General features: G+C 58.5%; 2 protein-coding genes across 6 annotated transcripts in view; both read right to left on the reverse strand.

Annotated features, from left to right (window-relative positions):
* The window catches only part of KDM4A (lysine demethylase 4A), a 37,283-nt gene extending 35,734 nt beyond the window's left edge, over positions 1 to 1,549 (reverse strand). For 2 of the 5 annotated variants that reach the window (XM_077825263.1, XM_077825267.1), the window contains exon 1: positions 1,142 to 1,353. In XM_077825263.1, coding sequence (XP_077681389.1) covers positions 1,142 to 1,279 — 138 coding nt within the window. In that variant the 5' untranslated portion in view covers positions 1,280 to 1,353. Of the gene's footprint in view, positions 1 to 486; positions 504 to 1,141; positions 1,354 to 1,495 lie in introns of those variants that run through there. The other 3 variants (XM_077825264.1, XM_077825265.1, XM_077825266.1) reach the window with 3 other exon arrangements.
* Positions 1,550 to 13,551: 12,002 nt separating this feature from the next.
* Positions 13,552 to 23,557, reverse strand: part of PTPRF (protein tyrosine phosphatase receptor type F) — a 358,571-nt gene continuing 348,565 nt past the window's right edge. Inside the window, exons 30-36 of the mRNA XM_077823717.1 lie at positions 23,201 to 23,486; positions 19,584 to 19,762; positions 17,156 to 17,282; positions 16,330 to 16,455; positions 15,441 to 15,595; positions 14,798 to 14,933; positions 13,552 to 13,620 (exon numbers count right to left, since the gene is read on the reverse strand). Of these exons, the coding sequence (XP_077679843.1) occupies positions 13,552 to 13,620; positions 14,798 to 14,933; positions 15,441 to 15,595; positions 16,330 to 16,455; positions 17,156 to 17,282; positions 19,584 to 19,762; positions 23,201 to 23,486 (1,078 nt within the window). The remainder of the gene's footprint in view (positions 13,621 to 14,797; positions 14,934 to 15,440; positions 15,596 to 16,329; positions 16,456 to 17,155; positions 17,283 to 19,583; positions 19,763 to 23,200; positions 23,487 to 23,557) is intronic.

Here is a 23,557-nt window from a genome sequence, read left to right on the forward strand (position 1 = left end):
TGCCACAGCCAGGGAAAGGCACCTCTCCCCCAGCCCTGAGCTGCTGTGGCTAGAGAGGGCTGGGGGGAGTCCTCTCGCCCCACTGCAGCCCTGGGGCAGCCTGCACCCCGAACCCCTCATCCTCCGGCCCCACCCCAGAGCCCACACTCCCCAACCCTCTGCCCTAGCCCTGAGCCCCCTCCTGTACCCCTCATCCCCAGCCCCACCCAGAAGCCTTGACCTTTAGCCGGGGACCTCACCCCCTGCACCCAACCCTCTGTCCCAGCCCTAAGTCCCCTCCCACACCCCAAACCTCTCATCCCTGGCCCCAGCCCAGAGACCGCCCCCCCATCCAAAGCCCTCATCCCTCCACACCCCAAGCCTCTGCCCCAGCCCCGAGTCCCCTCTCAAACTCCAACCCCCTCGCCCCCCCACCACGTTAATTTGGTTATCTGCGCCAGTATGAAGGTGATGTGTCACACGTCACTTCCGTATTGGTGCACATACCAAAATTCGTTCTGCACATGGATGCAACGAATTAGAGGGAACACCGCCTATGAGAGGAGCTTTATCTGGAGGACAAGGATTATCCAGTCAGCCACGTTCAGTAAGGAACGAATGCAGCAGGAGCAGGACGACGTCAAGCTTCTTAGAATTGCTTTTAATTGTGGTTTGTGAGCAAGAACTAGAAGGTTCAGTTCATCAAACTCCACGACCCTCCGGCCACCAGCGCGGACGTCGGTGTGCCCGTCCCAGGACGCTAGAGAGACAAGGTGGGGGAGGCCGTCTCTCTCACCGGACCCACCTCTGCGGGCGAGAGGCAGGCCTGGGAGCTCCCCCGGCGCGAGGGAGGGCAGAGGGCGGGCGCTGCGCCAGCTCGGAGGCTTGTCTCTCACCCACAGAAGCGGGTCCCACAGAGGCGGCGGGCCGCGGTCCCAGCGCCGGTCGGCGGACAGGCCGCGGCCGGCCCGGCTCTGAGCGGCCGCCGGGCCCCGGCAAGGCGGCGCCGGCAGGTTCCGGGGCCGGCGGGAGCCGCGCGCGGGACTCCCCAGGCGCCCCGGAGCCGCAGCGCTCGGGCGGGCCCCGCGCGCAGGCCCGGCCGGTCTCGCGGCTCCTGGAGGCCGCTTTACCCCCCCCCCCCCCGGCCCCGCCCCGCACCCACCTTGGCGAGCCCGGCCCGGTGGGCGCCGCGGGCCTCGATGTAGGCGACGTAGCGGCCGAAGTCGCGGAACTGCGCGGCGGTGGGGCGGAAGGTCAGGATGCGGGCGCCGGGGTTCAGGCTCTCCAGCTCGGCGGCCATGGTCCCGGCCCGCGCGGGCCCCGCGCCCCCTGGGCGGAGAGCTGAAGCCAGTGAGCCCGCGACGGCAGCCGAGCCCCGCGAGCCCGCCCCGCGCCGCGCCGCGCCCCGCCCCTCCCCGCGCGCCGCTTCGCTTCCGGGGCCCGGCGCCTCAGGGGCGAGGCCAGGCCGGGCGGAGCCGGAGGAGACCGGGACCGGCGGCCCGCCCCGCGGCCTCACCTCAGTCGGCGCTCGCGGCTGCCTCCGCCAGGGCCCCGCCACGATACGCCTCGGAAGAAGGAAAGAGAAAACAGCCCGCCCCCCGCGTACCAACCTCCGCTTCCATTGGTGAGGCAGCACCGCGGCGGGCCAATCGCCACAGGGTCCGCATCAGCCGCGCCTTCTCATTGGCTGAGCGCACCTGCCAATCACTGTCCTCTTCTTCCCCCTGTGTCGCCCCCACCGCGAACGAATCTCTCCTGCATCCCGAAATCAGTTCCGGCGCGGATGGCTATACGGCTGCGCGCGACGATGTTACGTCAGGTGAAATGACAGCGACGTGAGATGTATCCCTCCACTCGGCGTGCCGACTAAAGAATCCACCAGAGGGCTTCCACTGGACAAGCTCCTCCCGCCCTCGGAATCGGGCTAAGCCAATCACAGCGCAGTCTGGGATTCCAACCAATAAGAATTAGCGTCTCTCCCAGCCGGGGCGGTGGGAGTTGGCCAATCAGAAAGGAGAATATGTTGTTGCCAGGCAGATGACAGAGACCCCGGCTGGGGGCGGCGCAGTTGGTAGGGCACTGCCGGCCCGAAGAGACTCGCCGCTGCGGAAGGTCCCATGCGAGAAGGGGCGTGCTGGGGGGGGGCCCTGGGGAGGGGAGCCCCGCCCCCCTGGTGCTGGGGGGGGGGGGCCTGCGGAGCCCCGCCCCCCTGGTGCTGGGGGGATCCTGGGGAGCCCTGCCCCCCTGGTGCTGGGGGGGAGGCCCAGGGGAGGAGGAGCCCTGCCCCCCTAGTGCTGGGGGAACCCTGGGGAGGGGGATGGGGAGCCCTGCCCCCCTGGTGCTGGGGGGAGGCCCAGGGGAGGAGGAGCCCTGCCCCCCTAGTGCTGGGGGAACCCTGGGGAGGGGGATGGGGAGCCCTGCCCCCCTGGTGCTGGGGGGAGGCCCAGGGAAGGAGGAGCCCCGCCCCCTAGTGCTGGGGGGGGCCTGCGGAGCCCCGCCCCCCTAGTGCTGGGGGAACCCTGGGGAGGGGGATGGGGAGCCCTGCCCCCCTGGTGCTGGGGGGAGGCCCAAGGGAGGAGAAGCCCCGCCCCCTAATGCTGGGGGAACCCTGGGGAGGGGGATGGGGAGCCCTGCCCCCTGGTGCTGGGGGGAGGCCCAGGGGAGGAGGAGCCCTGCCCCCCTAGTGCTGGGGGGGCGGACCCTGGGGAGGGGGATGGGGAGCCCTAACCCCCAGGTGCTGGGGGGATCCAGGGAGCACATGAGATGGTAAAAATGAAGCCAACAGGGGACCCAAAATCCTCCACAGATATGGTTTGAAAAACTTTTCTTATATTGTGGGAGGGTGCAAGATAGCAGAAAAGTAGAACTGTGTGTTCCAGTGTGTGTGTCATTTGGGCAGGGACACTCTGTTTCATTTCTAGAATCCTGTACTAACTTGTCAATATTAGGAGGATGCAAGCCATTTTTCCATAGTAAATGGTATGGAGTCACCATGAGCCTAAACGTGAAGGTAGAGAAATCTGAGGACACATTTAATGGCTGATACTTGGGTGGAGATTGCTTATTAAAACTAGCAAGAGGGCAGCAGGCAGCTTTAGTTGAAGGGACCAGAATGTTTCCTGCTCCCAAAGGTGAGCTGGATCAGAACAGGCAAAAGAAAGTCCCTATCAGGGGAACCTTTACAAATGAAAATGTTTATGCAAGCAGCTGAGCACAAGAAAAACCCTGGGATTGGGCGGGAAGGAGCTGCCAAACGTCCACCTGGAGCAAACAGAGAGATTACTTGCTAAATGTTGCAACCATTTCTTTTCTTATTAAACAAATGTACCAGTAAAAACAACCTTTAAATCAAATGAGTCCCAAAGGACCAGCGTTTGGGCAGCATGTTGCTTACTGTTGCTGGGAGACATATAAAGTGAGGACAGGGCCCTCACAAGCCATTGCCCTCCAGAGGGCAAAATGTGACAAAAAATTGGTACAGGACCTATCCTCACTCCTCACAAGTCATACAATCATAGAATATCAGGGTTGGAAGGGACCTCAGGCGGTCATCTAGTCCAACCCCCTGCTCAAAGCAGGACCAATCCCCAACTAAATCATCCCAGCCAGGGCTTTGTCAAGCCTGACCTTAAAAATATCTAAGGAAGGAGATTCCACCACCTCCCTAGGTAACGCATTCCAGTGTTTCATCACCCTCCTAGTGAAAAAGTTTTTCCTAATATCCAACCTAAACCTCCCCCACTGCAACTTGAGACCATTACTCCTTGTTCTGTCATCAGCTACCACTGAGAACAGTCTAGAGCCATCCTCTTTGGAACCATTGAAAGCAGCTATCAAATCCCCGCTCATTCTTCTCTTCCGCAGACCAAACAATCCCAGTTCCCTCAGCCTCTCCTCATAAGTCATGTGTTCCAGTCCCCTAATTATTTTTGTTGCCCTCCGCTGGACATTTTCCAATTTTTCCACACCCTTCTTGTAGTGTGGGGCCCAAAACTGGACACAGTACTCCAGATGAGGCCTCACCAATGTCGAATAGAGGGGAACGATCACGTCCCTCGATCTGCTGGCAATGCCCCTATGTATACATCCCAAAATGCCATTGGCCTTCTTGGCAACAAGGGCACACTGTTGACTCGTATCCAGCTTCTCGTCCACTGTCACCCCTAGGTCCTTTTCTGCAGAACTGCTGCCTAGCCATTCGGTCCCTTGTCTATAGCGGTGCATGGGGTTCTTCCGTCCTAAGTGCAGGACTCTGCACTTGTCCTTGTTGAACCTCATCAGATTTCTTTTGGCCCAATCCTCTAATTTGTCTAGGTCCCTCTGTATCCTATCCCTACCCTCCAACGTATCTACCACTCCTCCCAGTTTAGTGTCATCTGCAAACTTGCTGAGGGTGCAATCCACACCATCCTCCAGATCGTTTATGAAGATATTGAACAAAACCGGCCTGAGGACCGACCCTTGGGGCACTCCGCTAGATACCGGCTGCCAACTAGACATCTCCACCTTTGTTGGCACCTCATCTGCTCGCCTCCCTCCTGTTTGGTGGCGACTGGACCCGTCTCAAACCTCTTCTGATAAGTGAGATCCCTTTCTCCTTTTCCTGGTGGCTCACCTAGAATCTTGGATTAGGAGTATTGAGATGAAATTAAGATTTTTTGTTTTTTAAACAGGCGAAACTTTGGAGTGAGTTGCACTGGAGTGCGGACTAGACTACAAAGGGCAGTACCCCAGTGCTTCACTGTGTGGAAGTGAAATATTTAAAAATAGACTGGAAGATCCCATTAGAGCACAGGGTTATGGGTTGGTGGCTCTTAACACTCTGCTCAGCTGTGGTACTGAATAAACCATCGTCTGATTATCCAGCCCCCTCAGATGAACACATTTGTTAAGCATTGCTCTTAACAATCATAAATGAATAATCTTTGCCTTGTCATGATCAGACTTTGGTATTAGCACCCCATTGCAAGGGATGGGGTAGCGCACGTCTCTGCTGAGAACTGTCATTTCAGAGTCTCTCTTCCCGCCCACGGGGCAGGGAAGGCGTATAGAATGCAAACCATGACATCCTGTTCCATAGGACCAGTTGCAGATAGGCTCTGTGATGGGCATTACACGCTGAGGATCTAAAAAAGAAGGTCAAGCAAGCAGGGAGTAATTTGGGGAATGACATAGTGGGGCAGGGTCACCACCACACGCACATTCAGATTATCTTGTAATCTGCTGCAGTTTGTGAGGGATGGGGGGTAGAGATCCAAATTTGGGGTTGTTTGAACAAGTAGGTCCCACAATACAGCCCCCCCCAATGAGCTTTTTATACAATTTACCAGGACTTTTTGTCTCTCCTGGCAGTTCACATGGCTCGGTTCTCCATCTGGGTCAGTGTCAGTGTCCAGTCTCATTTCAGGGTTACCCAGATCCAAAGAAACAGAAAGGCTCTTCTTCCTCCTGCCCTCCAGGCAGCGTTCCCAGTCCCTTCTGGGCTACCGTCATCCCTGGCTCTGGGATAGAGCGCTGACTCCCAGACTGTTTCCCTCTCACACTCAGCCCCTCTGGGCTACCGTTAAGTCTCTCTGTGCTGGAATAGAGCTCTGGCCCCCCAGGCTCCTCCCCTGGAGTTAGGCCCTTCTGCAGAAGCCCAGGTTGCTCCCTGTCATCTCTCTTCCAAACGGAGTTTTATGAGGCCCAGGTGTTTCAGGGTGCCCCCTTAAGCTAGGAGGCAGGGAATTATGGCACAGGCAGGCCTGATTGAACAGGGAGGGCTAGCTGCAGCCACCTGGTCCGTAAGGCTATGCATACACAGCCCATGGCAGGGAGCCTCCCAGCCCAGGTCAATGGCTCTGCGTTCATGTTAGTGCTCTAAAAATACCTGCATAGACAGCACTTTTGAGTTGTGGCTTGGTTCCTGAGGCCCAGGAACAGGGGTGGGCCTCAGAGCCCAAGCCAAAGTCCAATTTCAAAGTGGTGGTTACGCAGCTGTTTTTAGAGTGATAATGTGAGTGCAGCTAGTGAGAGTCCCTCAAGCTGGGGAAGCCAGGTCCGGTGGTGTTGGGCTAGGCTAAAATGCGAGAGATTGGCTACCACACTGACAATGACATCAGAGAGGCTGGTGCAAGATTCCCAGTCAGTTCTGGGCCAGGAGTGTATGAGGACATCAAGAAAAGGAGGACTTGTGGCACCCTAGAGACTAACCAATTTATTTGCGCATAAGCTTTCATGAGCTCCAGCTCACTTCCTCGGATGCATTCCTACACTGGGATATGAGTGCTTAGACCCCTTTCCAGCCAGGAATACGCTGTACCAGCATAAGCTCTTTTATAGCAGTACATTTCCATCCACGCTAGGTGGCTGTACCATGTTAACTAGGCTGGTAAAGCAGTACAACTTGTGTGTGCGGACAAGCAGGGATAGGGGGACGAGAACGTCTGTTGGGCTGAATGGAGCAAGTCACAGGTCTCAAGCTGTTGTTTCAGGCTATGTCCATGCTAGCACTTTTGCCCGTCTCCTGTATGCTGCTCAGCACAGCTGCTGGAACTAGAGGTGCTCAGGGACGCATTCCCGCCACTCGCTGGGAGTAGTTTAATTATGTCTCTCCCGCCAGCACAGAGCAGCTACAAGAGCGATGTTACCGCGGCACAGCTGCCTGGGTACAGCTGTGAGCTCGCTAGTGTAAATGTGGCCTCAGGTTTCACTCATCCCCATTCATCCGTGAAAATCCTGTTACGATGAACGGGCCACTTCACATCTCTGCCAGCCTCCCATGCTGCTGATGGTGTGCAGCGCCCTTTCCCCTCCATTACACCCAGATGTGGGGGAGGGACTCAAGTGTTATCCACGCTGATGGATATGCAGCCCTCACCGCTCCACGCTGCCCCCGCCCATTTTTAAGCAGTGCCCCCGCCTGCTTCTGACAGACATCATAGTGCGTTCTCCTTCCAGCTAAGACAGAGTGCTGCAGCGTGTGGGGACAGCAGGACACACGGTCAGATAGTGGCCTCGCAAGTTGCAATTAAGACACTTGAGGATGTTCTACACGTGGCTGTAGCCCATAACAGCCAAGGCGCACTAGCTTCCCTGGTGGACGCTCTTATTCCACCGTGAGTGCCTTTATGCTGTTTAGCTTAATCCAATTTGCTCAATTAATTAATGTTTCTACCCACATTTCCATGTGTGTCTGCCTAAGCTAGAATTAGGTACAGTCCCCATCTCTGTAGTTCCTATACCTTCTCAAGTAACTTAGGTATGCACGGGGATTTGCTGGACTTCATGGACCAGTCACCTCTTACACCAGTTTCACTTGAGCGTGATGACTTCCGTTAAATTATCCCAGATTTATATCAGTGCATGTGGGCTCAGAATCATGGCCCTTCCTGTGGCGAGACGGTGGTCTGCTTGGCATATCCTGTACCTGGGTGGTTTTATTTTTCCCTGCTCCCCCATTGATTTGGCTACGGTGAGCTAGCTTTGTCAAAAAGAGGGTCTTGCAGCAGTTCCCTGCGAAGATAAAATGCAGCCCAAAGACAGAGGCACCCTCTGGTGCTCAGAGCAGGAACGTTGGCTCGCTGCAGCCTTTGCACCGCTCAGTTCAGAAGAGGTGACTGGGCGGGGAGCTCAGCGATGCGAGGGAGCGCAGCATGGAGGATACACTCTTGCCTTACGCTGCCATGTCCTGCACAGCAGCCCCTTCTAGAGCAGTTGAGGGAATGTGATTGGGGGAGGGAGCGGGGGTGGGGGGGAGGTTAAGACTCTAATAAGTGCTACTGATAGTGGTGGGTTTTTTTGCAGTTGGGATGTCCGTCCATCAGCTGGTCTGAGACTCCTCAATCCCAATTAATTTCACAAAGGCCACCAAACAGCCCTCAAAAGCTGACAGCATTTGGTCCCAACCATCCTGGGCTTGGTTTGAACTGGTGACCTAGAAGCAAAAGGCTCCATAACTCATTCCCAAAACCCTGCACTAACCAGTCCTGAGAATGGTACATCAGCTCTGGTGCTGCAAGTGATCTTGGGGCAGGGACTGGGCCTTTATTTCCTCCACAAAGCACTCTGCTTATTGAAGGCATCCCATACACGTGTTAAATGGTAATGTGCTAGCCCTGGGAAGCCGATGAGTGTAGAAGACCATTATCCCCAGCAGGAGGAGTGGTGGATTGGCTAAGCATCCTTAGCCCCTGAAATCAGCTGCAGATACCAGGATAAAATGCCAGCTCCTAGACTGGGAGCCTCCCCTGCCCCCAGGGGCTCGGGCTGTTCTTTGCTGCTGAGGCAGGCATGTGCCCTGCACACACCATCGGCTCTGAAAAGCAGCGGGGAGCTTTGTATTGCCAGGCTTTGAAAGCCAATGGGTTTTTTCCTCTCCCGGAAAGGGATGCAGGAGCATCGCAAACTACAAGTCCCTTCCAACAGCCTTCACTGATGTTCACTGCCCAAAATCGTGGCTGACGCAGCATTAAGGTTGACCAGCTGTGTCTTGCACCCTTCCAGACTGTAAAATGTGCCTTACCTAAACCTCTGAAATGCAGCAAATACAGAATTACAGTACCCAGCAGCCCTGCCCCCTTAATTCTGCCCCAGGAAGCTGGAGAATGAACTGAGAGTCTATCCAGAGCTGCCCTGGTATGAGTGATAGGAGGAGTTAACCAGTAAATGGGCCGTTTTATGTGGTGTGGTGTGTCCCACACAAATACATTCTCTCATTCATCGGCCTGCACCCGACGGCCTGGCCCTGTGTTTGGGACAGCCAGCCGGACCGGAGTGGGTAGTGCATGCAGCGGGTCACCCCTGCTCACACGGATACGAGGAGTGCGGGACATGGCCCTTTGCTTCTGTTCGGAGCTGTGCCGACAGATGCGGGCAACAGGCTGCTCTTGGGAAGTGCAGCAGTCCGGCCTCCTACGTGGCGGAGCACCGCAGAGCAGAGATGAGCGCAGGGGATGTTCACAAGGAATCCTTAGGGCTGGGATCCAGGGGCAGGGACAGCTCCCATTTCCGAACAGGTGAGATGGTAAGCTTAGGCCAGATGTGGCCAGCTGGTGTTCCCTATACACCTGTCTATACAGGGAAACTATTGAAAAAGCATCTAAGATGCGAATTGAAAGCCCAATAGCTATTCCTCACAAGCGCCCTGGGTGGAGGCTGAAAACTTACTTTGGTAGGGCTCCGGCTCTCGGGCAAGCCCCACCGCCTGAGACACAGAGCCATGCTGCCCGAACCCCGAGCTCGCCAGCGCCGCTCAGGGAGGTGATTTAACTACAGTGCTGGGAGAACCCCTCCCAAGGCTGCAGGGAGTAGCTAGGCTGGAACCCTACAGTGGCACAGCTGCAGACATAGCTGCAGTCTTCTCTGAGCATGCCTTCCTATGTGGTTAGCTTAACCCACTTCCAGGAAACGCATGGAGACATAAGAAGTTAAGAGAATCAGGGGGGAAAATATCACATCTGGGCAACGTGAAAGGGAAAATCACCCTGGACATGTTACAGGAAAATTCTTCTGAGAGAAACAGACTGAAAACAAGGTGGAACCGGAGAGGGTTGTAAAAGTCAAATGAAGGCAGTAGCTACACCCAGAGGCCTCCAGCTGACAGCAGGGCCCCTGTTACGCTAGGTGCTGCACAGACCCATGGTGAGATAGGCCTAAGCTTTCCAGGGCAGGGACTGAGCTACACTTAAAAGTTAGGTTGTCATAGCTATGTAAGTCACGGGTGTGAAGAATACACACCATCGCTGTGGCCTCCCCCCCACCCCCCAGCATGGATGTTGGTGGGAGGACGCTTTCATTGATGGAGCTGCCATTGTCCAGGACGGTGACGTTCCTACCACGATGGAACAACCCCTTTCTAGGTGGAGGCTGCATCTCCACGCTGGGCTTACTCTGGCATGGCTCTGCCCGTGGGGTCTCTGTAGCGTAGCCCTGCTCTTCGGCCATGGCTACACTACGAACTTCGGGCGACGCAAACATATGTAACCGTACAGCCGCTGAAGTTCGTAGATCACTGGGGCACGTACATTTTGTCTGCTTTATTGGCGCTGGGTGTAATCCCCCGGAGTGGGTGCGCTGAAGTAAGGAGCGGTGCACTACAGGTAGGTACCCCAGCGTAGCACGCACTGCCGTCTGCTGCAACGCCTCTTTGGAGATCTTTGCAGCGCTCTGTGGGCTAGTAACAATTCACCCCGGATTTCTGGGAGCTAGGGGTCAAGTACCCCGCATACAACTTTCTCCATCGCTGAATACATGCCAGAGCCCATAATTCTCACACTGTTTGAAAATCCCCCAAATCCACACAGCGCTTTTCAGTCTCGGCCATCACCCCCAGAGCTCAGCACTATTCTCACGAACTTCGCAAATGCAGGACATACCCTCCTCCTGTACTTGCCGACCTCCAGGGCGCACTGCAGCAACAGGGATCACAATGAGGACGATGAGGATCTCTCCAAGGGGACTTAGCTGATGGACATAGCAAAGAAAACGTGCAGCTTCCTGGTGGCTTTCATGGAGCAGCTGCAGAAGGTGGAGCACTGCTTCTGGGCCCAAGAAATGAGCACTGACTGGTGGATCCCATTGTAATGCAGGTGTGGGCTGGTGAGCAGGGGCTGCAGACCTTTCCGATCCGAAAGGCCACATTCCTGGATCTGTGCGCCAAGCTTGCCCCAACCCCCCAGCACAGGGACACCAGAATGAGAAACGTCTGGACGGGGAGAAGTGAGTGGTGATCATGCTGGAAACTTGTGACATTAGATTGCTACTGGTCGGTGGGAAATTATTTTGGAGTTGGGAAATTCCAAAGTGGGGCCGTTGTCATGCAAGTGTGCAGTGCCATGAATTGTCTCCTACTATGCAGAACGATGACTCTCGGCAACATGCAAGAAATAGTGGCTGGATTTGTGGCAATGGGGTTCCTGACCGGTGGTGGGGCAACAGATGGAACAAACATCCCTATTTTGGCATTAGCCCACCTGGTACCGCAAGAGAAAGGGCAACTTCTCCATGGTTATGCAAGTGCGGGCGGATCACTGGGGACGCTTTGCTGCTCTCGGTGTGGGCTGGTCAGGGAATGTGCATGACGCTCCCATCTCTAAGATTATACCAGAGCCCCTGGCAGCTCAACCATGCCCTAGTGGTGCCAGTGCAGCTCTGTCTCCGGTCTCACGTCTCCATGCGGCGCAGCGTCCCGCGATCCCCGGCGGGAGGCAGCAGGGGCAGAACGAGGCGGTGAGAGAGGCATTATATCAAAAAGGGGTTCCTGGCCGGCAGTGCCCCCCATCCACATCCCACTGGCCTGGAGCATCTGTACTGAGGGGAGGGGGGCGGTGGGGAGCAGGAACCTGCCAGGGGATGCACAGTGGGGAGCCCCGCTGGGACCCACGACTGGTGCCAGGGGCTGTGTTCTGCAGGCAGGTGGGGCACCCCCTCCCTGCCAGGTACCAGCTGCTGCTGGCAGTGCCCATCCCCCGTACTTCGCTCCACAGAGGAAGGGGAGCTGAGCCCCACCAAGCCCAGGAGAGGGAGCTCCCCCTCCATGGTTAGCAGAGCTGCCCCCTTTCCCCATCGCCCCTGGAAGGAGCGTCTGTTTCCATCAGTCAGCCCCGCAGAGCCCAGCGAGCAGGGTTGAGCGTCTCCTTTCTCCAGGAGGGGAAGCTGAGCAGCGTCAGCCCCAGAGAGCTGTGGCACTGGGACAAGAGCGGCTCTTCACACCTCTCTGCTGACTGCAGCGGGCAAGGTCTGCCCCCTGCGACAGGGTCAGAGCGTGATCAATGCAGGTGCTCAGCTGCCAAGCTTTTGGCAGGGCCTGTGCCCCCTTCTCCCTGTGCTGCACATGGCCATGGCAGAGGATGGGGAGGGGTCATTCTGAAGAGGCCACAGCCCCCTTTCTCCTGCTCATCTGTTCTCAGCCAGGCTGGGCTCCACGACTTCCGCTGTAGGCCCAGCCAGCTGCCGGGAATCCCGCAAGGGAGAGGCCCCAAGGGCTCCGTCCCTGCAAGCAGCACCCCAGCCCTGGTCCCTTGCAGCCCGGGGAGCTTGCCTGCTCCGTAAGGGTGGGAGCTGACAAGGGCCCGCTGCAGAAAGGCCCCTGGCTTCTGTTTATTGCTGAACAAAGAAGGCAGCAAGACCAGCTTGTATGAAACCTGATTATTCAAATTTATTAACATCAAGAATTATGCAATGATGCTGTAGATTTGTTTTTTTATTAACAAATAGAAAACAGACTGTATACACCAGTGACCCCTACGGCACTATGCACCCACACGGTAAAAATGAACGTGTCCTCCAAGATCCCCACCCTGGGTTGCTGATTTCACCATCGCTCAGATTCTTAGCATTCAGAATACATTTGATAATACAATTAGCTACCCTTCCACCACCTTTATTGAGAACTCTGTGCACTCGAGAGAGGGCGGCTCTCCCCATCTTTAGTGCAAGCGTGACAGAATAAGGAGTAGTAAGATATAGTACCATTAAATTAAGTCCAGTAGACTTGCCACATTGGTTCATTAGAACGTCCTGAAGTAGCAGAAAGTACAATATTCTAATGACTTTAAACATTTGCAGGATAGCAGAAATTATAGATACACCCAACCTCCGAAAACGTCCCCCCTCCCCCGCTGCCCCTTCCCTGAAGTACCCCATTTTCCAAAAATAGCCCATGCAGCCCCCTTGCGGGAGCGGCTAGAATTGTGCTCCTTCCCTGGGGAAGTGCGGCGATGCATTCATTGGTGAGAGTTCCCTGCACACGCACAACTGCAGCACGAGACGCGTTGCGCGGCCGGCTTCTGCTGCGGCCCCGCCCCCTCCCCAGTGAGACACCCCCAGTGAGACACGTCAGGTTGGGATCGGCCAACACACATGGGCACTGAACGGGTTAATGCGCACTTTAATAGGACTGACCAGTTTCGAGCTTGTGCTGGAGTCGTCTCTCCCACGACCCAAAATCCCTTCCCCCCCACAGGAAATAAGGGGAAAACAGATACAAAAAGACTCAGTAGCTTAGCTCCAGTTCGGTGAAGTTTTCTAGTCTACAGAGGATGAAAAGCAGCCTATGGGGAATGGAGAGGGTCTGGAACTGTGAGCCAGTTACTGCTGGGGGTCTCCAAGGGGGCTGCACTAAAATGGGCAGCACCAAAGGCGGGGGCGGATCCGAACACAGGAGAAGGGAAGAAAGAAAAGCCAAAGGAAAGGAACCCCCAGAAGGCCTGACGGACCCAGCCCTGCCCAGCCAGATGGTCAGACTAGCAAACAAAGAGAAAGGGTTATAAAAACACGAGTAACTATTTTACAGATAAAAAAAGATCCCGTTCCATCCACCTAAAGCCTGGCTGTGAAATGCAGTCGCGCAAGGGGGTGAGAGGGAGACGAGTGAGCAGAAATTGGACGGGACACTGGAAATGCTGTTGGAGTCGGACGCCCGTGCTCAGCGGGGGGCGATGCTCCCGAATGCAGGGGTCAGATTTGGTTGGTCGTGAGAGGACTGCTGCCTCGGCAGCAGCAGGATCTGTACAGGACTGAAGAATGGCAGCTGTGGCTCAGAAGGACCCTCTCCGCTCCCAGACATTCCCACTGCGACGGGGGAAGCACTAGTTACGTTGCATAGTGGTCAAAGCTGCCGAGATACTCCAGCGCTGCTCGATAGCACAGCTGGTACTGGTCCTGCGAGGAGAGAGGGCAGCGTGTGAAGGGAGGTGCCCTGTGCAGAAGGCGGGGCGCTGCGCGGCACAGGGGACTCACCACCGGGACAGCTCGAGCAAATAGAAGGTGCCGTCCCCAGCCCAGGTCTCTCCACATGGGCAAGCTCTAGGAGGCAGGGCGGCCCAGTGGTTAGAGCACTACCCTGGGACGCAGGAGACCTGCTCTGCCCCAGACGCCCTGTGCCATCTTGGCCCCTGCGTCTCTCTGGCCCCGTCGCCCTCTGCGCAGTGAGAACAGCCTGCAAGGCGGGGCCAGGTGGGGCCCTTGGATGGGGTCTGGGGTGCTGCCCGAAGCAGTTTTGCCCAGCCCAGCTCAGGCTGGTATGTTAGCATGGAGGCTGCACTTCACCCAAGCCCCAGGGAGAGCGGCATGCGCTGGGCTGTCCTGCAAGATCTGGCCGGGAGCCATCCCTCCCTGGGTGGGTTGAAGGGTCAGAGGTTAAGGTGCCTCCCGGGGCCCTGGCCACCCTGCTTGACACAGTCGGGGCCTGCTGCTGGTTCCCCGCTCTGGTTGTCCCTAGAGCAGCGCAAGGCCTGGCCCTGGAGAGGGGCTCTCCATGCAGCTGGCAGCCCTCCTGCCGCAGACAGGCCCTTCCCAGCTCAGAGTGAGATCTCCAAGCACAGCCAGGGTCACGACAGGCCGGTGGCTCAGAACTAACCCCAGTGAGGCTGCTGCCTCTCTGCCCAGGCCCAAGCAGCAAGACGCCAGACATTAACCAGTGGCCTGGCCGTGGCCTGCAGAGCTGGACAGACACACCTGTGCCTGCAAACCCGCCTGGCTGCTCCGGGTGGGGGCAGGTTGGGGGTAGAGTGTGGGGCACAGCATAGAGCAGAGAGTGGGATTCCAGTTCCCACCCCCCGCCCCAGCCCAGCCCAGCCCAGCCCAAGAACCCTCCTCCCACCGGGGCTGTGACCTATGCGCAGACGGGGCTTCCTGATCCAGCCTGGAGCCCAGGGCTGGCCAGAGACTGGGACCTGCTGCCAGATTCAGCTCTGTTGAAACGAGACCCTTCCAAACAGGCGTAGGGCAGCGCCGGGCCCCTGGCTGTCTCCCTTTTCCGGGCACACCCCAGCAAGGGCTGGAGGGGAGCCAGCTCCCATCCTGGGGGAGCTCCTGCCCTCAGTCAGCGGACACCTACCTCTGTCTGCACCATGGCTGGTCGCTGCGTTCGCAAGGTCTTCACCGTCTGGAACATGTCAACCGCCCCCTCGTAGCGCATGCGCTCCAGGACTATGCTGAGCGTGACGAACACTCCCGTGCGCCCGACCCCGGCACTGTGCAGCACCAGGAGCAGAGGGGCCGTCAGCAGAGATCCCCGGCCCCAGGGACGCAGGGCCCCAGGAGGGCGGCTTTGGGGCCCCACCCCCCCGCAGCCCTGCCCCGTCACTGAGCCACCTGGGCCCCCGGGGCCCATTCTGCCCAGTGCAGGACATGTTGGATGGGAAGGGGCTTGCAGAGACTCTCGGGGGCCTCTGCTTCCTGTTGCCCGGCCCTGTGGGCACCACCCGGCCTCCCTGCAGCTCCCCGTGTGCCTTCCCCAGCACACTGGCTCTGCTGGAGGTGCTGAGCCTGCAGAGCCATGGGGCCTGCTGGGGGTCCAGGCTCCACGCCGTGGCCTGTGTGGCAGCCTGCAGTTCCCCCTGCCGTTCCCAGCTCTGCCCCACGGAGGGCGCCAGGGAGCGCGGCTGAGCAGGACCCCTCATGGCTCTGTGGAGGACAGCGTCTCCGGGGAATGCTCTGCTCTCCAGGAATCCTCCGGCACCTGCCCGGCCAGCGCTCACCTGCAGTGCACCGTGATGGGCCCGTCCTGGCCAAACTGCTCCTTGGTTTTGTGCACCTGCCCTATGAAGTCAATGAAGCCCTCACCGGTCTTCGGCACTCCCTGCTCGGGCCAGTCTGTGAACTGGAACTGGCGGATGGTCCGTGATTGCCCATCCTGCAGGGAAGGAGGCATCTGTCTAGGCCCTGCTCACGTGCCAGCCCACAGAGCCCCAGGGGTGGGCTCCTGGGCTGGGGACTGGCTGTGCCTCGCAGGGGCTGGGCTCCGCAGAGCCCCAGGGGCGGGCTCCTGGGTCGGGGACTGGCTGTGCCTCGCAGGGGCCGGGCTCTGCAGAGCCCCAGGGGTGGGCTCCTGGGCTGGGGACTGGCTGTGCCTCGCAGGGGCTGGGCTCCGCAGAGCCCCAGGGGCGGGCTCCTGGGTCGGGGACTGGCTGTGCCTCGCAGGGGCTGGGCTCTGACGGTGCCTTGCAGGGGCCGGGCTCCGCAGAGCTGGAGAGGCGACCTGGGCAGGTTTCGTTCCCCTCTGCTGCTCTGGGCCTGACTCTCCTCTCGCACTGGGTGCGCCTGACTGACCCCAATGTAACCGAGCGCTGCCCAGTGGGCACACCAGGGCGAAGGGGGCACGGCAGGTCTCCACTGGCTCTGCCCGGCCATGCCTGACTCAGAGGAAGGTGCAGCCCCAGCCCAGGAGCCCAGCAGCCTCTGTCACAGCTGGGGTGCTGGGATGGAGCTAGGCCCAGCACAGACACGCAGCCAGGCCGTCGGCTCCTGCCCCGAGAGACGAGGACTGCTCCAGGAGTGACAGCCTGCTGGGCCCTCGAGGGGATCCCGGCCCCGACGAGTGGCTCCCACGGGAGGGACACGCGCGAGAGCACCGCCGGCCCCGCTCACCCTGGCATCAGTGACCTTGAACTCGCGGAGGATGTACTGGGGCATGCTGTACTCTGCCATGGGGTCCACCACGAAGTACTGGTAGCGGGCAGAGCGCTCCGCTGGCCAGTACTGGTGGCACTTTTCCTGCAACAAAAGGAGACGCGTGAGCAGCAAAGCCGGGTCCTCGCCCAGGGGGTCTGCGTAGCCCCAGCCCTGCCCCTCCCCATCCCCCGCACCAGACGCTCTCCAGGGCAGGGTCCCCCCCGGTCACCGCCCGTTATGGGGGCCTGGAATTGGGCCAAGCTCCCAAGACCAGTGAGGGCAGCTGGCCTGGCTAGGGGCTGGGCCATCACCCTGTGCAGTGGGGCGTGTACCCGGGATGCCATTGCTAACCCGCTGTCTGCCACCCCCGTGCAGCCTCGGCCAGCCGGCTCCACCTGGGACAGCCCTGGCCCTGAAGCAGCCGCAGCCAGCCAGGGCTCGGAGCCTTCACTGACGTAGGGTTGCAGCAGCAGCCGGGGACAGAGAACCATGTCCCCATAGGGTATCTCCACCCCTCGGGCAGCGACTGAACGGATTGCTCCCAAGCTGCTGGGCCCAGGCTAGCCTTGCCCTCCGGGACCCTAGCGCGGAGCCAGCCAGGCTGGGACACTCTGCTGCTGTGTGCACAGGCCCCACAGTAACAGCTCAGGGGACAGGGGAAGGAAAGAGCCAGCAGCGGCAGGAAACAGCCCAGGTCATTGGCAGCATGGCTCTTCCATGGGCCTTCCCTAGGCCCCCCTTCCCCGGCCCACCCCGCAGCCCTGGTCTGCCCCCCAAGCCTCACCCCCCCGCCCTTACGTACCCGGCCCATTTCGCGCAGCTTGGTCAGCATCACCACGATGGTGGAGTTATGCTCCCACAGCATGCGCCAGAAATCCTCCGTGGTCTCCGCCAGGGGCCCTTGCGTAGCAATGTAGGCTTTCTGCTGCCTGCAACACAAACAAGCCACCCTCAGAACAGCCGGCGAGGGGTCCCCAGGCAGCCCACACCCACCTGGGGGGCTCAGGCATCCGTCCCGCATGGGGCAGAGCGCTGGGCCCTGAGCATTCACCGAGCTGGGCACGGGGCTCTGCGGCAGCTGGGAGGAGGGACTGGCAGCCGGATCAGTGACCAGTGTGGGGGGCAAGAGGGCCGGTGGGAGGGTGTCCCCATGGGCAGTGCCCACGGGGGGGTGGAGGGGGGGGCATGCCGGATGCAGCTCTGTGTGCTGGACTCTCTGCGGGTTGGGGAGGGAGAGGAGTCCCTGAGCCACCAAGAACCTGTTGTCCCCTTGACAACCACCCTTAGCACACTGCTCCTCAGCTGCACAAAGCCCTACCCCAGCATCCCCGGGGCGTCGCATGGCCACGCCTGGGCTCGGCTGCTGATTCTGCCACCAACAGCATTGGCATCCAGCCCTCCTAGCTCTGCAGCTGGGCACTGGCCCCCGAGATGCCTCTTGATCACCCCAGACATCGCCACAAGGGAAGCAGCGGGGCAGGCCCAGGCGCTGCTCTCTGGTGGCATTACACGGGCGAGCTGTTGTGCCAGGATAACCCCAGTGGTCGCGGAGCCCCGCGCTCAGTGAGTGCAGGGGAAATCCACAGCAATCAGCAAGACCGAGGAGACTCCTGAGCCCTGGGCGTCGGTAACAAGGAGCGGTTCATGTTTCCACCACTAAGGGGCACTGGAGATCTCAGAATAGGGGCCTATGGCACTTCCCATCATCAAATCTCTCTACCATTTAATCTCTCCACTGGGGCTACAAACCAGTGACCGTTCGGCTGCTGCTTCTGGCGGGTTTATACGACACCAGAAACATGAAGAGTAAGGGGGCAGGAAGAAACAGAGGAGCTAATAAAGACGCAGCTTTCGCGATGCCTGCAGGAGCTGGGGCCTATTGATCTTGTTAGATCAACCTCGGAATGATCGCTCCGTTCCGAGGAATGGGCAGGAGAGAACAGAGCCCTTCAGGGAGGCGACAGGTTGGCCCTGAAATGGTGCCATCTGCTGCCCTGGCACTCGTACCTCCATGCAACACACAGCCTCGCTCGCCGGGGGGGGCGGGGCACCGCACACCGAGGCCTGGCGCTGGAAGGCAGCCCACCCCACAAGCGGCCCGGTTTGCAGCTGGCGTTTGCACTGGTTCCAGGGCATGAGAGAGGGAGGCGGCCAGCTCTGACCGCTGCCACCTGGCTCCATGCAGCTCTAAGTGGCCTGTCCTCTCCCTCAGAGCACTCCAGGACTGACTGTATTCACTGCCCTGGGCGCAGGCTGTTCTCGGGCCAGCAGCCAGCCAAGAGGCTGCAGTGCTGGGAGCACGCTGACCCCGCCTGCCCATTCCCTGAGAGCAGTGTCTGGGCCGGGCTGGGGGGACCCCCCGGTCCCTGGCATCCTACGTGGCAGGGTTTCACTCATTCCCACTCCTGCAGTCTGTGGCTCGGGTGTCGAGCAGCCGGGACCCAAGGCAGGAACCTGCTGGCCCAGTTCCTGGTGGGTAAGTGGCTCGTTAGTTTGTGCTGAATGCCAAGGGAAAGGGTTGGGGGAGGTTTTGTGCCTGGGCCGGTGGCTGGGTGAGGCTGCTGCTCGGTGCAGCTGGCACAGCCGCTGCCCTGCCTTGCCCTCACCGGTGCCCAGGAGCCGGGAAGACGCTGTATGGAACCACGGGAACGTGTCACGCAGGACACCGATTGCCTGCTCATGCTATGTACAGAGCGTCCCCAAGAGCTGGCTGCTGCGAGGCTCTCACTGGTGCCTGGCTCCAGCCCTGCCTGTCCTGAGCTTTCGCCTGAGTCCTCCCAGAGCTCCGCTGGCAGACCGGCCGCTGCTGACTGCCAAGCGGCCCCGTCTTGAAGAGGCTGCTCTGGCTACTGCCGAGCTTAAACTGGGCTTCCCGGGAGGCCAGATACCGAGCAGGGGCTCTCAGCAGAGGGGCCCGTGCTGAGCTTTTATAGAGGGTGGGAACAGTTACCCCAGGAAGTGCCTGTCAGCACGGGGCAAAGAGTGCACACGTTGGGAGCTAGAAAGGGGGGCGCTCTGGCTAACGCTTGTTTGTCATGCGGTACCTGACCCCAGCCAGGATCCCGATGCAATGAAGAGAAACAGGATCAGACTCAAATCCAACCCACTCCATTCCCATCCAGCACCAGGAGGCAACGTCTGGCAGACGGGAGAGCCCATCGCCCACAATGGGCAGTCCCAGCTGCTCCTAGGCAGGAGGGGATGGGCCCATGCGTCCTGGTGACTCTTACCTGTAGCCATCTATGAAGCTGGCGTTGATGTAATCGGAGCCCTCGACCCCACGGATGGGCTGCAGGCAGACTCTGGTCAGCTCGTACGGCATGATGTTCACCAGGCGGTTCTTAAATTTGTTGCATGGAAGGTTGGCACTGATGAACCGCGAGGTATGTGCTTTGGAATTGGCCAAGAGCTGGAAGGAGAGGAGGAGGGTCAGGAGTATGCAGGAGCCTGGGGGTTTAGTCACGCCTGCATGAGCAGCTCCATGTGCAGAGCAGCCAGGGGGTGGGGGACGGAGAGAATCCTAGAACATCAGGGTTGGAAGGGACCTCAGGAGGTCATCTAGTCCCACCCCCTGCTCAAAGCAGGACCAATCCCCGACTAAATCATCCCAGCCAGGGCTTTGTCAAGCCGGGCCTTAAAAACCTCTAAGGAAGGAGATTCCACCACCTCCCTAAGTAACCCATTCCAGTGTTTCACCACCCTCCTAGTGAAACAGTGTTTCCTAATATCCAACCTAAACCTCTCCCACTGCAACGTGAGATCATTGCTCCTTGTTCTGTCATCTGCTACCACTGAGAACAGCCGAGCTCCATCCTCTTTGGAACCCCCTTTAGGTAGTTGAAGGCTGCTATCAAATCCCCCCTCACTCTTCTCTTCTGCGGACTAAATAGCCCCAGTTCCCTCAGCCTCTCCTCATAAGTCATGTGCCCCAGCCCCCTAATCATTTTCGTTGCCCTCTGCTGGACTCTTTCCAATTTGTTCACATCCCTTCTGTAGTGGGGGGCCCAAAACCGGACACAGTACTCCAGATGTGGCCTCACCAGTGCAGAACAGAGGGAAGTAATCACTTCCCTCGATCTGCTGGCAATGCTCCTGCTAATGCAGCCCAATATGCCATTGGCCTTCTTGGCAATGAGGGCACACTGCTGACTCATATCCAGCTTCTCATCCACTGTAATCCCCAGGTCCTTTTCTGCAGAACTGCTGCTTAGCCAGTCGGTCCCCAGCCTGTAGCGGTGCATGGGATTCTTCTGTCCTAAGTGCAGGACCCTGCACTTGTCCTTGTTCAACCTCATCAGATTTCTTTTGGCCCAATCCTCTGATTTGTCTAGGTCACTCTGTATCCTATCCCTACCCTCCAGCGTATCTACCTCTCCCCCCAGCTTAGTGTCATCCGCAAACCTGCTGAGGGTGCAATCCACACCATCCTCCAGACCATTAATGCAAACGTTGAACACAGTCCCACACACGCAGAGCAGCTGGGCCGGGGGGTGGCACATAGCTGCCATCTAAAGGCTTTCGCTGCCTGTGCCCTGGCACCGGGAACTGGGACATTGGTTCTAAAAATCAACCCCTCCCAATTCCCAGCCCGTGGCCGGTCCTGCCCTCAGATGCTGTCCCCCGAGAGGGGGATCCCTGGGGCTGGCTGCCCTCCCTGGAGACAGGGAACGTTTCCGTTCAAGAACTGAGTGCTGCCCTGCAGCATGGGCTAAGCTGGCCCTACTCGTTCCCCGTGTCTAATGCCCAGCTCCAGCCCATTGGAGCACCAGAGGCTATTGCTGAGCCATGTGAAACGCTGGCTGCAGAGAATGCTCCTCCGGACCGCGCTAGCTGCTCTGTGCAGACTGCCAAGCACCCCGCCTCCACAGCGCCTGCTTCCCTCGAGCTCGGGGCTTTGCCTTGTACTCAGCCCAAGGCGGCTGCAGACTAGAGCCCAGCGGAGCTGTTACTCTGCACCCATAATACCTGACGTGGGTGCACTGTTCCCTGCACTGGGGGAGGAGGGATCTTCCTTGGTGGTTAATGGCCTTGCCTGCCCTCCGCCCTGTTCTCACGTTCACACCCTGGGAGCATGACGATGGAATGTAAAATCGGTGACATTTTCAGGTCACGTCTTGGGGCTGCCTTCACACCCAGCAGTGGCTGTGGTCAGTGCGGTACCTGGGTTTACAGGCAAGGACCACAAACCACTCTCTCTCTGGCCCCGGTAACTAATGGCGCAGGGGCTAGCAAGGGGGACCTGGGAGTAACACAGTCCCCCCACCCATGCTGATGAACCCTTTCTTGCACCCACATGGACACAGGAAGGGTGTCGACGAGACCACCCTTAGCAGGCAGCTCTCTCCTGGTGCTGCCCTAAGGCTTCCTTCCAAAGGGAGTCTGATTTTGGGCCACCTTTCTTAGAAGAGCTCCTCTGTTCAGAAACCAGTTTGTGTGGGTCCCTGAGTGGTCTCTTCGGCAGGGCTCACTGTGCACAAATACGGGGCATCTGGCCGCAGCACTGGTTGTCTACACTGTGAGCGGAGGTGTGACCCCCAGCTGGAAGAGCTGCATCAGTCAGCGCACGAAACCAACAAAGCCTCGGGCAGACTAGCCCGCCTGAGACCCTAGGCAGTCCTCAGGGCAGCTAGCCCCTCCCGCAGCTCTCCCCCCCACGGCTACACTGTCGTTTTAGTGCCCTAGCTCCATAGCAGTGCAAGTACATCCCCTGGGGCAGGGAGTCACCCCCGTGCCAGTGTAGACGCACCCGTGAACAGGGATGGAGGGTTAAAATCTCTCTCAGATACAGAATCCTCCCAGAAGGGAGAGGTTTTCTAAAGAGCCTCACTTCACAATCCAGAGCGAAGGAATCTCCTTCTAAACATGTGAGACCTGGCAGATGTGCAAATACCCCCTCTCTTCCTCCCCACATGCCTAAGCCCTGAACGGATGGACTTAGTTGGACAGAAACCCCTGCTTATTGGCTCAGTGGAGACTGAGCTAATGCCCAAGGCGTCGTCAGTTGCTTTGGTGACCGCAGGATGAAGCTGCTTTGCCTTTCCCTGTGTTCACAGAAGTCAATGTCTGGCCTCTCCAGCCCTGTCTGCACTTGGAGGAGATTCCCAGGGCGAAGCAGAACTCCAGCAGCTCGTTTCACAGCCTGCATGGTCTGCTGCTTCCCTGCATGAGCTGTATTCCCCTACATGCATCTGCTGGACTAATGCCCATCATAGGAGTACATGGGCACTTATCAGAGCTGGTTTCCATCACCACGGCTGTAGTAAATATCTGTGCTAGGCTGTCACACACACACACACACACACACTCAGCAGCAGATGGGCTGTTTTTAAAAACCCTACTCCTGTGTTCTTTCGGATGCTGCTGTCACCACGGCCTGACGCCCTAACTGGAGGTTAAATGATAACCGAGCTCAGCAGCACGAAGGCGGGACTATAAACATCTCAGATAGTTACACTGGAGCTGTTTCCAGACAAGTTGTTCACAGTCACATCAATTATCCTGAACACACAATCTCCATCTGGTTCAGATGCAGCTCCAGCCGCACTGTGAACCAAGAGCAGAATGTGCTGCTGAGACTCTCGCATCTGCCTTCTAGATCCTCCCTGCCAAGCCAGGGAGGAAGTGTGGGCAGCCCCAAACGCCACAATTCAAATGGATTTTAACAGCTTCTACCTGGTTTGGAAATGAACAAAAGAACCATTATACCCAGCACAATCAGATTCCCTCCCTCCATGCCCAGAGCTAGCTGCTGGCTGCTCTCGGGGGTGCGGGACAGACGGACAGCCTGGCACCAACAGGGCCCAAGCCAGGGGATTTCGGGGGGGGGCATGGATGCTTGCTCGCTTACCTTGAATTCCAGCTCCATTGCAGTGACGCTCTCGCCCAGGGGCACCTGGCTCAGCTTCTGGAGGTGAGCAAAGAGGTTGCGTGCGGGTACCTCGGTGTTGCCGCAGGTGGCTGCCTCCAGCAAGGCCTCGTGGATGAAGATGTATTGGTCCTCGGTCTGCACCATGTAGTTACGCTGAGATCTCATGCACGTCACGTGGCCATAGATGTCGACCGTCTTCTCATGCTTCATCCTCTCCAGCATGGCATCGATGACAATGAAGCAGCCCGTCCTGCCCACGCCAGCGCTGCAGGAGCACCGCACAGTGCAGGAGTTAGCACTATCCTGCCAGAGAGCTCTCCCACCTCAGCCTGCTCC

This window comes from Eretmochelys imbricata, chromosome 8, assembly GCF_965152235.1.
Source record: "Eretmochelys imbricata isolate rEreImb1 chromosome 8, rEreImb1.hap1, whole genome shotgun sequence".
Taxonomy (NCBI): Eukaryota; Metazoa; Chordata; order Testudines; family Cheloniidae; genus Eretmochelys; species Eretmochelys imbricata.